Source organism: Phyllobates terribilis, unplaced genomic scaffold, assembly GCF_046119375.1.
Source record: "Phyllobates terribilis strain yellow unplaced genomic scaffold, ASM4611937v1 Scaffold_12__6_contigs__length_324123572, whole genome shotgun sequence".
Taxonomy (NCBI): domain Eukaryota; kingdom Metazoa; phylum Chordata; class Amphibia; order Anura; family Dendrobatidae; genus Phyllobates; species Phyllobates terribilis.
In genome coordinates, this window is record NW_027362772.1 from 21,701,891 (window position 1) to 21,718,780 (window position 16,890).

The 16,890-nt window shown below is 46.5% G+C and overlaps 1 protein-coding gene across 3 annotated transcripts in view; it reads left to right on the forward strand.

The window, feature by feature from the left end:
• The window catches only part of LOC141171957 (chymotrypsin inhibitor-like), a 349,651-nt gene extending 340,100 nt beyond the window's left edge, over positions 1-9,551 (forward strand). For 2 of the 3 annotated variants that reach the window (XM_073655688.1, XM_073655686.1), the window contains exons 3-5: positions 6,072-6,135; positions 7,227-7,265; positions 9,088-9,551. In XM_073655688.1, the coding sequence (XP_073511789.1) occupies positions 6,099-6,135; positions 7,227-7,265; positions 9,088-9,455 (444 nt within the window). In that variant the 5' untranslated portion in view covers positions 6,072-6,098 and the 3' untranslated portion in view covers positions 9,456-9,551. Of the gene's footprint in view, positions 1-5,380; positions 5,523-6,071; positions 6,136-7,226; positions 7,266-9,087 lie in introns of those variants that run through there. The other variant, XM_073655687.1, reaches the window with a different exon arrangement.
• Positions 9,552-16,890: the final 7,339 nt, after the last annotated feature.

Here is a 16,890-nt window from a genome sequence, read left to right on the forward strand (position 1 = left end):
TGTTTAATTGCCCGCAGCGCCTCCTGCAGGTTTATAGCATAGTCCCGTACACTGTCCTGCACCCTTTGTTTGCACCCGTAGAACTTCATTTTAATTTCTGCTGCGGTGCGGGTGTCAAAGGTATCCTTCAACTGGGCCAGTATTTCCTTGACAGTGCCTTAGTCCCTGCCCAGCCAGGACATCACCTCTCTCTGGGCTGCACCGATTAGCTGTCCTATGAGGATGCTGACTTTTTGCTCCTCCGCCAGGGGGTACACTTAAAACAAATTGTGCAGCCTCTCCTCAAAGTCGTTCAGGGTGTGCGACTCCTTTGAGTACTGGGGCAACCACGGCACCCCTGGTATATACGGCATTGATAACGGCACTACAGTGGCGGCGGCCGCGGCTGAATCCTCTCCTCGGTTGGGCATCTTCCTCCACCCTAGTGAACCTCAGCCAGGTCCTCGGCGTCTGCTGACGTACCAGTATGCTGCTCTGCAGGTAGAAGGATCTGTCACCCGGCGGTTCTGGATTGGAGCCTCCTGCTTCCCCTCGGCTGATGGCAAATGACATGATAACACAGTTCAGTAAAGTCTATGGCACACAGGACCCGGTTATACCAGGCTTCGTGAATCCTGTTTGTGAAGCCAAGTTGACGCGCCCCCTGGGCCGTGGGGTACTCGGTGCCGGGCCGGTCATTGCTAGGGGAGATGTCACAGTGGCGGTGACCCGGTCCATGACCCAGGGCGGTCAATAAAAGGGGATATTTAGAGGGGATTTATAGTTTTTATATACAGTTCGTGACGCCACTTGTGGTATGCGGCTATATGGAGCCGCCGCTGCGGAGCAGAACCTCTATAGCCAATGTTAGTGCAGCAGAGTTGGTTCAGCTCTCCACAGGCGGAGCTCAACTCCAGGGCAGGAAGTAGTAATTTTAGAGATGGTGCGGTGCGGTGCAGTGCAGTGCAGAGGATGGCGCAGTTAATAATCAGTCCACAACTTAATGGCGGTTTCCTCTTATCTTTACTTGCGGTGGTTAGGCAGACAGGGGCACAGGTACTAGCTGGTAGTAGAGGTCCGGGCGGCCTGGAAGCAAGTTGGGGGATCCACCTAGCCTGGTGGAGTTGTAGGCCTTCCCTTTGCGCTACCTCTTTGGCTCTCCTGCGTATAGATATGCTGCGGCCCTCGTCCCTGAGTAAAACGTCTTTGTGCTCACCCGTATGGCAGGCAGCTCGGGCCTTCCTGGAGTGTCGCTCCCATGTGGCGGTGCTGGGCCCTATCGTGCTGCGGAGCCTCTGGGAGTCTGATGGGGCCAAGAGACCTGCAGTCTCCTGCCCTCCGGTTTCTGCTGCTGGGCTTTCGGTGCCCCACAATCTCGGACTCCGGTGTCCGGTTCTTCTGCGCTTCCCTATGGGGTGAACTGCCGTGCAGCTTCACTCCTCAGGTCTTTCCTCGTCGACGTCCTGATTTCAACTCTTCTCTGCTCTTCCCACACTAACCCCCCCTCCAGATCCCAGTTGCTAAGGGGAGGAGCTCCCCTTGCTGGTCTGGAGCCAGGAAAGTGTTGCATGCTAGCAAATCTTAATTAGGGGACCCCTCCTTGCTCTCAGGCATGGCATCACCCCTTGTGAGGGAGGCAATGCCACTGTGGCAACCGGACTCCTGGGGTGCCACATATACCCTCCCAATGAGACCGTTTTGTAGAATACCCCACAGAGGCTGTTTTGTAGAGAACACCCTCACAGACTGTTTTCAGAGTACTCACACAGAGACAAGTGCAGAGTACACATACAGAGGCTGTTTTGCAGAGTACTCTCACATAGACAGGTGCAGAAAACACACACAGAAGCTTTTTTACCGAATACACCAACATAGGCTTTTTTGCAGAGTGCTCCCACAGAGTTGGGTGCAGAGTACACACAGAGGCTTTTTTGCAGAGTACTCCCACAGCGAAAGGTGCAGAGTACCCCCATAGAGGCTTTTTTGCAGACCAATCCCACACAGATGGGTGCAGAGTACCCCCACAGAGGCTATTTTTCAGAATACTCCCACAGAGATTAGTGTAGAGTACCCACACAGAGGCTTTTTTGCAGAATACTCCCACAGAGATGGGTGCAGAGTACCCACACAGATGCTTTTTTGCAGAGTACTCCCACAGAGACGGGTGCAGAGTACATACAGAAGCTTTTTTACAGAGTACTCCCACAGAGAAAGGTGCAGAGTACCCCCATAGAGGCTTTTTTGCAAAGTACTATCACAGAGATGCGTGCCGAGTACACACAGAGGCTTTTTTGAAGAGTACCTCCAGAGAGAAAGGTGCAGAGTACCCTCATGGAGGCTTTTTTGCAGAGTACTTCCACAGAGATGGGTGCAGAGTACACATACAGAGGTTTTTATGCAGAAAACTCCCATAGAGATGGGTGCAGAGTAACCCCACACAGGCTTGTTTTGCAGAGTACTCCCATAGAATCAGATGCAGAGTAACCCCACAGAGGCGTTTTTTGCAGAGGACTCCCACAGAGACGGGTGCAGAGTACACATAGAGGCTTTTTTGCAGAGTACCTCCACAGAGAAAGGTGCAGAGTACTTCATAGAGGTTTTTATGCAGAGTACTTCCACAGAGATGGGTGCAGAGAACACAGAGGTTTTTTGGCAGAGTACTCCCACAGAGATGGGAGCAGAGTACTCCCATAGAGGCTTTTTTGCAGAAAACTTCAACAAAGACGGATGCAAACTAACCCGACAGAGGCTTTTTTGCAGAGTACTCCCACAGAGATTTTTACAGAGCACACGCACAGAGGCTGTTTTGCAGAGTACTCCGACAGAGACAGGTGCAGAGTACACACAGAGGCTTTATTGCAAAGTACTCCCACAGAGTCGTGTGCAGAGTACACACACAGAGGCTTTTTTGCAGAGTACTCGCACAGAGATAGGTGCAGAGTACACACAGAGGCTTTTTTTGCAAGGTACCTCCACAGAGAAAGATACAGAGTACCCCATAGAGGCTTTTTTGCAGAGAACTCCCACAGAGATGGGTGCAGAGAACACACAGAGGTTTTTTGGCAGAGTGCTCCCACAGAGAGGGGGGAAGAGTACCCCCACAGAGGCTTTTTTGTAGAGTACTCCCATAGAGATGGGTACAGAGTACACACAAAGGCTTTTTTGCAGAGTACCTCCACAGAGAAAGGTGCAGAGTACCCAAATAGAGGCTTTTTTTTCAGAGTACTTCCACAGAGATGGGTGCAGAGTACACATACAGAGGTTTTAATGCAGAATACTGCCACAGAAATGGATGCAGAGTAACCCCACAGAGGCTTTTTTGCAGAATACTTCAACACAGACGGATGCAGAGTACACACACAGAGGCTTTTTTGCAAAGTACTCGCACAATGATGGGTGCAGAGTACAGACACAGAGGCTTAATTGTAGAGTACTCTAAAGAGATGGATGTTGAGTACAGACACAGAGGCTTTTTTGCAGAGTACTCTCACAGAGATGGGTGCAGAGTACACACACAGAGGCTTTTTTTTGCAGGGAACCCCCACAGAGGCTTTTTTGCAGAGTACTCTCACAGAGATGGATGCAGAGTACACATACAGAGGCTTTTTTGCAGAGTACCCCCACAGAGGTATTTTTGCAGAGTACTCCTACAGAGACGGGTGCAGAGTACAGACACAGAGGCTTTTTTTGCAGAGTACACACACAGAGGCTGTTTTGCAGAGTACTCCCACAGAGATAGGTGCAGAGTACACACACAGAGGTTTTTTTGCAGAGTACTCCCACAGAAACGGGTGCAGAGTAACCCCACAGAGGCTTTCTTGCAGAGTACTCCCACAGAGATAGGTGCAGAGTACACACACAGAGGCTTTTTTTTTGCGGAGCACTCCTACAGTGTCCTGTCCCTACACTAATCAGAGCATAATGGCGGCGGCACCCATCGTGATCCGGCTTTTATACAGGTTGAGTCCCGAGGTGCGCCGGCCAATCACAGCCATGCCAATGCTTGGCATGGCTGTGATGCTTCTGAAAGTGCCCACAGCCTAAAAGCTTGTTGATTGGCTGTGCTGAATCCTTTCAACAAACTTTACTCAGCATCCAAACCCAAATAGTACAACGGACTTCCGGAAAAAGACCGTGTTCGGACCTACAACCTGGTAGGTAGTGTATGGCATTGAGGTGCGGTTTACAGAAAAAAAAGGAACAGAACTATTACATTTTATATTTAATCCAAAATGAGGCAGTGTTTATGAAAAATATACAAAAGATTTTACAAAGGGGATAAAACAATACAGAATACACAATTACATAAAATAAAAGGATAAAATAAAAGAAACTTACTATGCCGCTCACAGAGACAAGTCAGCTAGCATAGGTAAGCAATCCGGTTGAAAATGTCTGGTTAATGGGATCAAGCTTAAACTGACTTTATTTTCCTCAGTATTGAACACCGATCATAATTTGCCTTGATTTTTTATGAGCACCTGAGTTACACCAACATCTACCCCCTCTTCCATGTGATGACCTCACGTGTGCCTGGTTGTAGGCTGTCCTCAGCCCTTCAGGATTTCATGAATTTATGCGATGACTCCTCTCTGGATGATAGCAGAAGTTCAAGATTGCCGCCATATTTTTCTTGGGAATTTTACCTTTACCCAGAGACCAAACAGGACATGGCTGCTGTCAGTTATCTGATACTATGGATGTGGGGCTTATAGGCAGGTGTCACAGTTATAAGAAAACATGCATACTCTTCCCCGATTAACCCTGAAGTAAAAAAAATGTATGTCCTATCGCTATCGGATTTATACAAGCTCCAATATTCATAATTTCTTTCCGGTGCCCAGGCATCTGGCAAAGATATTCAGATGAAAAGAATGTGCATCTGTGAAGAACAATAGCTATCTCAAAAGGGTGTGAGATATTCACTTTAATTATCTCAAAACTTAAAAAGTCTTTTCCTGTCTTAACTATTTGTCCAATCTGTAACTGTCCATGCTCAATATACATCTTCGTTCAGTCACCTGGGCACTGCCGAGGTCCGTAATTTCACAAAGGGTCTGCCTGCATGTTAATTAGGATGGTTCACTTCTCTTTGTCTCCAATCTATACACTGCAGTCTTATTCATTTCCCATATGTTAAACCGTGTAATTCACATAAAAGCAGCTCAGATTGCCAGCTCTTTTCTCGTACTGCTACTCTGTGAAGGAGGAAAAAGGAGGGAGGGGAGAGAATATCCTTCTATGACACATATTTTTTTACGAAAGGGTGTATTCAGCATTTGTTGCTGTAATACTCTTTCAATATTAGAATAAGCCAGGAATAGTTATCTGCTTAAAGTTGCATAATGTTCTGATCTTGCAATCCTTTTTGTTGTTTTTCTGATTTGCTTTTGACACATTCACTAGTTGCACATTGTCAGGTGATGACACTATACACAAGTCAGAGATCACACCCTGTGCACTCCTAACCTCTTACTGTATATAAGATGCTGCACTTGTAGAATATTACATAACCAAGAGACCATCCGCTGTGCATCCTCCAGGTTTGTACCAAAACTTATGCTCATATCCAGAGGAAAGATAGAATAATATTATCCCAATACAAGAGACCAGCGCTAAATCTATAGGATACCCGTCAGGAGATGGCGCTCTCCTATCATCCATAGCATCCACTGGGAACCACAGTGAGGATATCAGGGGCTGGAGTTCCCCTTATATTGGATCTGTTTATTTTTTCCTTACTGTATTGAAGGGTTTATCCCATCCCATAAAATGTATGGACGCCATGGAGGAAGAGTCAGAAGCTGGAGGCCTCTGCAAAGATCTCCTCTTCCTTGGTGCTCTCCATTTATGTAATCAGCTGGCATGTAATACCACATTTCTCCTCTAGTGGCCGCTGTAGGGAATTGAATGGCTGCACCTCCATCAATCAGATGATTATAGTGATGTCTTCATTCTGAGACGGCTTTTGGCACAATGAACGAGTCTTTAAGTCTTATCTCAAAGATTTATTGATTTTCCCAATATAGCAAGAGAAAAAACTCAATATCTGATGTTTTCTGTCCGTAATCCATGAAATTGATAATTTACAGAAAAACAGTGGGACATCATCGCTAAACATGCGGAGAACATCTGCCGTGCTGCTGGCATCCCTGAGTGAGTGGCATGCATTATATATCTGTATACTGTTGGGTTACATTGTATTATACTATACATATATTGTATTATACTATACTATAAGATAGAGAACTGTCTATAGTGTCTTCTCAGCTCTTCCAGCTCTCAGTAAGGACTTTCTTATAGGATCTAATGGTGTTTGCAGTCCAAAAAGATAAACCTCTTAAGATATATATTTATATATATTTATATATATATTTATATACCTCCTAATATATATATTTATATATATATATATATTTATATATATTAGGAGGTTTATCTTTTTGGACTGCAAACACCATTAGATCCTATAAGAAAGTCCTTACTGAGAGCTGGAAGAGCTGAGAAGACACTACAGACAATTCTCCTTGAAGCAGAGGCTAAAGTTTATTCAGAGATGCGCAACAGAACAGTTTACAGAAGTCAGTGAGACAAAGTACACAGGTACTCACAGGTGTCCAGATAAGGAGAGCAACCCTGGGATTTCTGGCCGTGGTCTGGCGATGATGTGGCTCCGAACAAAAGTATCAGGGGATTTTTATACAAAGGAACTACATACTTCGCAAAAGGGCGTATACATGATAACTTCATACTCAGAGAAAAATATGTATTTTAAACAACAAGAAAGTGATAAGAAGACATGACAATATTTCTGAGTATTACACCAAACCCCATTACATTCCATAAATCCCCATGTCCCTTTTAGGTAATGCCAGTACTCACAAAACTCTTCACATACTGACAACTGTATCGTCCTTGTTTCAATATCACGGTCACATTCACTACTTACTACCATATAACACCACTTATTTACTCTCACAGAGCCCCGCAGATGCTTCCATTAACCTTTTTGTCCCCATCCACACCTGCTAATGGCACTGATATCATTCTACATCTCCATTGTGTGGAGAGATCCCAGAACAGCATCTCATTAGCTTCAAAAGTTAGCTGGCGAAAGTTTGTCGAAGAAGGTTGCTAGGTCTTTCTCTTACAATCCCATTTTTCTTGGCTCTTTTTATTGTATATTTTGCACTAGAAATATTATTATTATAATTATTACTTTTATTATTTTTTATTTTTTTTTGCAGCTCTGCTCCTCATGGTGATCACTGCACAATCAGCAGCCAGTAAGTATTTGATATTTTCCATGATATACATGATGTTCTACATTGTATCATGATGATTATTTTATTAGGGTTTGATTTTGTCTAATCTTCCAGGGAGCTTCCCATTAGCCACAGTGACAACTTGTTCTTAGAGGTCTTGTCACATCCCTTCCCCCACTTGTTCTCTTTTTTTGTAGGAAGGATTTAGATAAATCTCCTATCTATAAGTGGAATCTTGAAATGGAACATTGAAGAGAAAACTGATACATTGTGTCATGTCCATTGTGAAGGGTGAAGTTTTCTTTCCTTCTTTGTATCCTGTACCAGGCTCCACCCTTCAGACCATTAGGTGGCATAACACATTGTATCAGTTTTACTTGGAGTGTTATTTGAAATTAAAAATCATCATTTCTAAACAGATATTTTATTGTTAAAGGGGTTGTCCCCATTTGGAGACAGTATACATATATTATTAACTTGGAAAACATTTATTGAAATCGAGTTTTATTAAACATTTTAGTCTGTTTTGCTTTTACAGGCTCTTTGTTTCATTGCACACTCAATTTTGATGTGGTCTGTGGTCATAAATCATCTGAGAGAAGCTAAAAAAAAAGAGATAAAAGAAATACAAACTCCCAGTCAGGAATCTAAGTGGTAACGTTTCTCCTTGTGGAGAGTGAGAAGCCAAGCCTGGCATCTCAGAGTGAGGAAACTTATAAGCCATGCATGTTCCTCTGGGAATTTAAATATGCTAATTGTCTCTTCAGAGAGGAAGAGAACTAAAACTCTAGCGCCACCTATTGGAAGTAGTGATCCTAAAAGTCAATATCAACCCTTTAATGAGCCTTGGTACATGACTTAGGATAAACGCCAAACCAAAATTTCAATTTGCAGACATGGTGTTTTGGGGCGTTGCCCCTCGTCAGTGCAAAGTATGAGATCTGATTTAGCTAGGTGAATGGCTTAAGACAGGGAATATCATCGTGAACTGCCTGACTTTCAGCTCAGTTAACTACTTCTGCAGCCAATAATAGACAATGCAATACTGACGCTAGAGAAAGCAAACAGTGCAAAATTATTTGTGAAACCCAATTGCCAAAATTAATTTTAGTCCCGACTACATGTAATTAAAGAAGCACTCCTATTAAAATTTTTATGGACTAAATATGTGTGAATGTATATGTAGTGTAGAGTAGGTGTGTTAATATACTCACTGATTGCCATCTTCTCCGGTGTCCAGTGCTGTTCTGGTCGTCTGAGTCACAAAACTAAAGTCCCAGCTCACCGGATCACACTGCGCTCCATGTATGAGCTGGAAGCCGTGAACAAGGCTCCATAGATTTACACTGTAATAGTGACTTCCGGGTCACACATGGAGCCTGAATGATCCGGCAAGTTGGAAAAGTGACCCATAACAGGACCAGAGTGGCACTGGACACCAGAGAAGACTGCGATCGGTGAGTATACCAATACACCTATACTGCACTACATATTACATTCATGCAGGTTTAACCCATAAAACTATAATAGGAGGTCTTCTTTAAGTTAAAAAAGTCCTAAAAGTTGGAGGACCCCTTTAATGACATCATAGTGAGCGCAGTTCAGCCTCTTCTCCTGCAGAGCTGATCCTTATTCACAGACCCACAAATATTTATGTAACAATGTTTATTATTGACAATGAAAAGACAAAACAAAACCTGGAGATAAAGGCTGCACTTCATACATGTTTGGGCTTCCTGCAGCTTTTAGTTTAGGACGTATGATTTTTTTTTTTTCAATGAGAAGAATCACCGTACAATCACTAACATGCTCCTTATTGTTCTCATCTCTTATTTTTTTGCAGTCAAATGTAAAGCAGACGAAGAATATAATGAGTGCGGGAGCCCCTGTCCGCCGACCTGTGATAGCTTAAATCGTGTATGTCCTGCTGTGTGTAAGGCCGGATGTTTCTGCAAGAAGGGCACCGTACAAAACGCCAATGGGAAATGTGTGCCAGTGAAAGACTGCTGCAGTGGGAACACCGTGTACAACGAATGTGGCAATGACTGTCCCAACACCTGTAAGGATGTCGCATCCTCCAACCCGTATCCAGTATTGTGCACACTTAACTGTTATTCCGGCTGCTTCTGCAAACCCGGATACGTGCGCCTGCCTAACAGCAAGGAATGTGTCCGTCCCAAGCACTGCCCCAAAAATAGTAAAACCTATTAAATCTGCCCCTTTATGTATTTGTAACAACTGATACATTAAAAGTGACTTTGTCGGATTTTTAAGGAGGCGTCTTATAAAAATAAAGTGATTGTCTCACGTCGTTGTATTTATCTGTATTAGCAGGACCTCGACATACACAGATCTCTGACCAATCTCTGACCATTGAGATCACCGTCAATCTAAACTGATGTCTAAATAATCTATTGATCTGATTATATTTCACCTCGTATTGGGATCGCTGTGTAAGGTTCAATAATCATTGCATACAACTCTAGGAGGGAGGGGTGCATTTATAATCAGATTTTGGGATTTCGGCTCACTTCTTATATCTTTCCTTCCTGTAATAGAAGAGTGACAGTGGTAGTACCTAGTGCTGAGCCACCCCCGTAGTGTTCGAGTTCGGTTCGGTTCGTCGAACACCCGTGTGTTCGCCGAACTGTTCGTCGAACTGTTCGTCGAACACCTTCGAACACCGTTAAAACCAATGGCAGGCAAACAAAAACACATAGAAACACATAGAAAACACCTTCAAAGGTGTCCAAAAGCTGACAAACTGCTCAGAAGACATAACTAACACATGGAAAAGTGACAAGTACATATAGTCATGCGAAAATAAAAGAGGTGGAGGAGTAAAAGGAGGGGGAGACACAGATATAGGCATGTCATGCCCTTCTAAAATCCAAAAAGTGAGAAGCCGACACGGCCAGTCCGCTCCTGCCCGTGCCACCTCCGTGTCGCCGGGTTTGTGCCAGATCCGCGGTGAACCCTGACGGCCAGCGCCCCTCTCCCAATACTGGTGCCTGTCCGCTGGTGGGTCGAGCGAGCCCCCCTGTGGTGGAGGCAGCTCTAAGCTTTTTAATTTAAATTGTCTCTCTAATTTGAATGAATACACTTTAAATCCATTTACAAGGATCTATTGGAGGGCAAGTCTCATGCCAGCAGCCGCGGTAATTCCAGCTCCAGTAGCGTCCACTAAAGCTGCTGCAGTTAAAAAGCTTTTATAAGGATCGAGCTCGGCTGTCCACCGCAAGGCATCCTACTGCCAGTCCCAGCCCCTATGCCTTGGGGTGCCTCCTGATGCTCTTCACTAAGTATCCCATGGTCCCGAAGCATTTCCTTTGAAAAAATTAAGTGTCTAAACTACAGGTGGTGTAGCTTGCTTAACAGCCGGGATAATCCGCTGACTAGCAGACACTGCTACTAGGCACAAAGTATTTCCTGGGCTAGATGCAGTTAAAAATTTGTAATTAGATACTCTCGTTGGATGCTGAGAAAGCATTCCATAGAGTCTCCTGGCACGCCATATATGATTCTCTTAAAAAGCTTGGGGTAGGGGTCTAGGGGACCCTTTTATAGCCAAAATCACGGCCCTGTATCGCAATACGTCACCTAGGCTGAAGATAAATGGAACTGTAGCACCCTGAGGGTTCGGTTGCTACAGACGTATTGCACCTCACCCAGAGGTGTGATATCTCACTCTCAGGTAAGGATGGAGTGTGGATCAGGACCCGACACCTGCATGCATTACACCACATTGCCGTGGGGCAGGGCGACCAATATGCCCCTGAGATGGGCACGACAGTCCCTGTCCCTGGCTGGAGTGGGGGGAGGGAACACTGAGGAAGGGGAACCCTGTAGTGCAGGAGCAGGGAGGAAGCAGTTCCTGGGTGCATTGAGAAGGGAGTATAAAAGGTGGGCACCATCTTAGTTCAGTGCAGAGAAGTCTGAGCAGAAGTGGCAGGGAGCAGGGGCTCTGCATGAGCTCTGCTCCGGAGGCGGGCCTAGTAACAGAGGCCCAGGCCTGGAAGAGGGAGAAGGAAGGAAGAGGAGCGGAGAAGGCTCCAGGAACGAGGAATGAAGGGATCCCAGGGGTGCGGACGGGCGAGTCGCCACCGCACGCCCGAATCCACCTGCGTGGAGGGGTCAGGCCAAAGGGGGAGACCGGTCCCCGAACTAGTGGAGGCAGGAAACGACCCTCAGCTAGAAACCGGAGGCTGTGACATTTTATGTGGCGCAGCCCCTCGCTACACCCGCTAGGAAGGCACCACGTAGGGTCAGGGAAACTGGCGCCAAGTTTACCAAGAGGAGGCCCGAGGCAGCCGGACAGAAGTGTTGGTAAGAAAGGCCAGACAAAGGACACACAAAGGGGGTCCTGTGAAGTGCTCCAAAGTTATCTGGGAGTTGTCTGAGCCCCTCACCTGGTGAGCACAGTACGACGTGGGCAGCCGTTACCTGCAGACGTGGTCTGGATAATAAGAACTGTGAGTAAAGGCCCTGGACTGCATCACTGACTCCGTGTCGTTACTGCTGCTGCCCTGCACCATCACCCCCATCCTCCGCATACACTGCCCTGAGGCTATACTCCTCCCGTGGGGAGTTATGCTACGCTCTGCTGCACCCACAACACCAGCCTCAGCGGTCTGCCCTGTAGCGGCGGTTCACTCTGACCGCAATCCACGGGTGGCGTAGTCGGACATTTAAACATCAAAACCACATAAATAGTTCCGCCACTGGTTTGACCGCCCTGAGCCACGGAACCGGGTCGCCGCCACGAAGACTACAACCACCAGCATCCACCAAAAAGGGTCCGGCTCCGGGTGTCCCAAGGCCCAGGGGGTGCGTCAGAACATTTTCATCACCTTTCACAATCACCAATGGGACAAGGCAGGGATGTCCTCTGTCCCCTCTCTTATACATCCTAGTTACGGAGCACCTGCTCTCATCAATTCGCCATAACCCCAATATTAGGTGGATTGAGGTGGGAGGCACCTAGTACAAGTGCTCTCTATTTGCTGATGATGTCCTAGTATATATCACTCAATCACATATATCCATCCCTGCTGTTATGGCTGAAATAGATCACTTTGTTACATGGTAAAATTTTAAAATCAATGCAGCGAAGTCTGAGGCCCTCGATGTCTCCCTCCCCAAATCCATATAGGATTCCATCCAGTCCAACTTTCCCTTTGCCTGGCCCTCACAGGGTATCAAATACTTAGGAATTCCTATTCATAGAGACCTCTCCCATCTATGTTATCTTAATTTTGGGCCCTTTATTGAACAACTCCATACAGACCACGGTTGGCAAGTTAGAACTGTAAGATTCACTACGTGAACCACTGGTGTTTTGTGGAAAAGCACATGTACACTGCGTTCCAAATTATTATTCAAAAAGTGTTTAGGAGTGATAAGGGAAGAATTTGTTTGTTTGTCAGTTAAACTCATTGATGGTGATGTGTGTCAGGGCTCTTTATATCACTGTAAGCAATTGCAGACACCTGTGCTAATTAGTTTGGCAGGTGTGTCCAATGAAAGGCAAGACTACTTAAGAAGGCTCTCTCACATTATTAAGCAGCCTACATTTTCTGCCAAAATGGGAAAGAAAAAGGATGTGTCGGCTGCTGAGAAGCAACAAATTGTGGAGTGTTTAGGTCAAGGCATGACTACAATCAACATTGTGCGATGATCAGGATGAAGTGTCTTGGCAATCAAGAAGTATGTAGCTGATTCACAGTACACACGTGTGCGTGCTGATAAGGGCAAATTGAGGACTCTTTCCTACAGGCAATTACGTCAGGTTGAAAGAGCAGCGGCAAAAAAGCCTTGTCATAGCAGCAGACAAGTTTTTGAAGCTGCTTGTGCCTCCAACGTCCCCCGAACAACAAGATGCAGGGTCCTTCAGAGGTTTGCAGCTGTGCATACGCCATCCTGTCGACCTCCTCTATCCACTTCACACAAGCAGAAACGGCTCCAGTGGGCCAAACATTACATGAAGACTGATTTCAAAACTGTTTTGTTCACAGATGAGTGCCGTGCAGCGCTCGATGGTCCAGATGGATGGAGTGGAGGATGGCTGGTTGATGGACACCCCACGCAAACACGGCTACAGCGCCAACAAGGAGGAGGTGGAGTAATGTTTTGGGCTGGAATCATGGGGAGAGAGATTGTCGGCCCCTTTAGGATCCCTGAAGGCGCTAAAGATGAACTCCATAATGTATGTGGATTTTCTCAAACAGCACTTCCTGCCATGATTCAAGAAGAAGAACCGTGTATTTCACAGCAAGATCATTTTTCTGCATGATAATGCACCATCTCATGCTGCACATAAAACATCTGCATCTCTGGCTGATATGGGCATAAAAGGGGACAAACTTATGGTGTGACCCCCATGCTCCCCTGACCTCTACCCCATTCAGAACCTTTGGAGCATCATTAAAAGGAGTGTCTATGATGGCGGGAGGCAGTTCACATCTAAGCAACAGCTCTGGGAGGGTATTCTGTCCTTATGCAAAACAATTGAAGCAGAAACCATCCAAAACCTGACAAATTCAATGGACGAGAGAGTTCAGAAGCTCCTTTTGAACAAGGGGTCCTATGTGAAAATGTAACATCACCTAGAATAAAGTTTTGAGTTGAAAACTGTTTGATTTCAGTTTCTAACAACCTGCTAATGCTTATAATTTCAAAAATGACCATTTTTTTGGTCTTTATTAAAATGAAAAGGTTGATCGAAAAGTTTGGGGGATCTAAGAGTGTGGCAACCCAGTAGTCATGATTACTTCGAATTCTGACAATATGAGGGTCATGCTGCAGGTAGTGCAGCAAGAAGGCACTTATGTGTCTTGCGCATCTCGGAGCCCCAAAATTATTTTCCGGGCTAGATGCAGCTAAAAATTATTTTTAATTTTAAATCTGGTGGAGCTTATTATAGATGGCCTAATAGGATCAGTGCTGCACACTGCTACAAAGCCCAAATTATTTTCCAGTCAAGATACAGATAAACATGATTAGTAATTTGAAAGCTTAAAACGGTTGGTAGGGTGATTTTAACCAATCATCAAGCTTTTACTCTCCCCAGGATGACACAGGGGTAGAAAAGTCGTTTCGGATCCATGATTTGTTCATCTTTATGAACGTGAGTCTGTCTACATTATCAGTGGAGAGCCGCGTGCACTTATCTGTCAGCACACCACCAGCAGCGCTGAACACACGTTCAGACAGAACGCTGGCTGCGGGGCATGACAAGATCTCCAAGGCGTAAGTGGCTAGCTCCGGCCATTTATCCAGATTGGAAGCCCAAAAAGAGCAAGGGTCCAGTGACACAGTCGTGGCTTCAATGTTTACTTGGAGATACTCCTGTACCATCGTCTCTAGGCGTTGACTATGTGTCAGACTTCTTGTCTCCTGTGGCCTTGCAAAGGATGGGCTAAAAAAGTGGTGAAATGATTCCGCAAAATTGATGTTACCAGCAGATACTGTGATTCTGTTACGTTTTGAGTGCTGAAAACTTGACGGTCCCACGGTTGGCAAGTTGGAACTGTGAGATTCACTACGTGCACCACTGGTATTTTGTGGAAAAGCACATGTAAGATTCTGCAACAGTCTCTGCTGATACTCCTGCATGCGTGCATCCCTTTCTATGGCAGGAATAATTTCTGCAAATTTACTTTTGTACCGGGGATCTAACAGTGTGGCAACCCAGTAGTCAGGATTATTTCTAATTCTCACAATTCGAGGGTCATGTTGCAGGTAGTGCAGCAAGAAGGCACTCATGTGTGTTGCGCATCCAGGAGCACCAAGTCCCTGTTGTGTTGGTGGCGAGGTAACAATCATGCTTCCGTCCTCTGTCCTCTCCCCTCAACCTCGCACAACAGAAATGTGATCAAGGTCTCCCTCATCTGATGAGTCTTCCATCAGTTCGTCCTCCACTTCTTCCTGGGCTCCTGCACCTTCCTCACTAGTTTGGCTGCTACCATGCGCCCTGGTAAAACCATCTCCCCCACCCTCACATGCCTGCCGCCTTGGTGCTGCCGACCTTCTGGACCTTGCAGATGTTAGCCCTTCCGCATACAACTCCTCCTCCTCTACTTCCTCCACCTCCTCTTGTGCCACCACCTGACTCCGAATTCTGTTTAACATGTGCTCCAGCATGTAAATCACCGGAATAGTCATGCTGATAATGGCATTGTCAGCACTAAACATCTTCGTCGCCATTTCAAAACTGTGCAGAAGGGTGCATAGGTCCCTGATCTGAGACCACTCCTCCAGCGTGATTTGCCCCACCTCTGAATCTCGTTGGCCCAGGCTATACGTCAGAACGTATTGCACCAGGGCTTGTCGGTGCTGCCACAGTCGCTGCAACATGTGCAGAGTTGAATTCCACCGGGAAGGCACATCGCATTTTAGCCGGTGAAGTGGCAGGCCCAACGACTTCTGTAGAGATGTAAGTCGCTGAGCTGCGGGATGCGAACGGCGGAAGTGAGCACACAGCGACCGTGCCCTCTGCAGAAGGCCATCTAGTCTGGGATAGTGGGCTAAAAATTGCTGGACAACCAGGTTCAACACGGGAGCCATACAAGGCACGTGTGTGACATTGCCCCGGCGAAGGGCCGCACCCAGGTTTGCAGCATTGTCGCACACGGCCTTCCCTGGTTTCAGGTCCAGTGGAGACAACCATTCATGAAATTGGTTCTCCAGAGCTGACCACAACTCCTCAGCTGTGTGACTCACATTTCCCAGACATTTCAATGTAAAAACCGCCTGATGACGTTGAGCCCTACTGCCAGCATAGTAAGGAGGTGTGCAGGATCCCTTCTGCGCAGTTAGAAAGCTTGTGGCATGACCAGACAGGCTTTGGGTGCAGGTGGAAGACCGAGAGGAGGTTGAGGAGGCAGAAGCAGTGGAGGAACTTTGACATAAAGAGGATTGACGCACAACTCGTGGGGACGGCAAGACTTGGACAGCAGCCCCTTGTCCTGCTGTCACCATAGTTACCCAGTGCCCAGTCAGCGACATGTAACGCCCCTGTCCATGCCTACTCGTCCAAGTGTCTGTGGTGAAATGCACCCTGTCACACACAGAGTTTCTCAAAGAAGTGGTGATGTTGTGTGCGACATGCTGGTGGAGCGCAGGCACACCTTTCTTTGAGAAGTAGTGCCGACTGGGCATCTGGTACTGGGGCACTGCGACGGACATAAGGTCTCGAAAATCCTCTGTGTCCACCAGGCGGAAAGGCAGCATTTCTGTAGCCAAGAGCTTGCAGATGGTGAAATTCAACCTCTTAGCTTTCTCATGGCTAGGAGGAAATGGTCTTTTACTTGTCCACATCTGAGGGACCGAGGGCTGGCTATTGTGCTTAGACGGGGTTGATAAGGGTGTCCCCGGCAAACTGCCGGTCTGTGAGGAAGATGCAGGCGGACATGTTAGGTTGCCTTGATCCAAAGGTGGTGCTATCGATGTCGGACAGCGCTCAACACCAGCTGGTGTTACCACCTCCAAAGAAAATGATGACCTGCCAATCACGCTGGCTGTTGCGGGTAAAGAGGTGGCAGGTCTGCGCCCCAAAACAGCTGTGACTGCTGTCCCCCCAGTCACAGAGGATGAAGAGGCCGCGGATGCACAAGATATGGCAGACGGTGGTTGGCCCGGCCGGCTA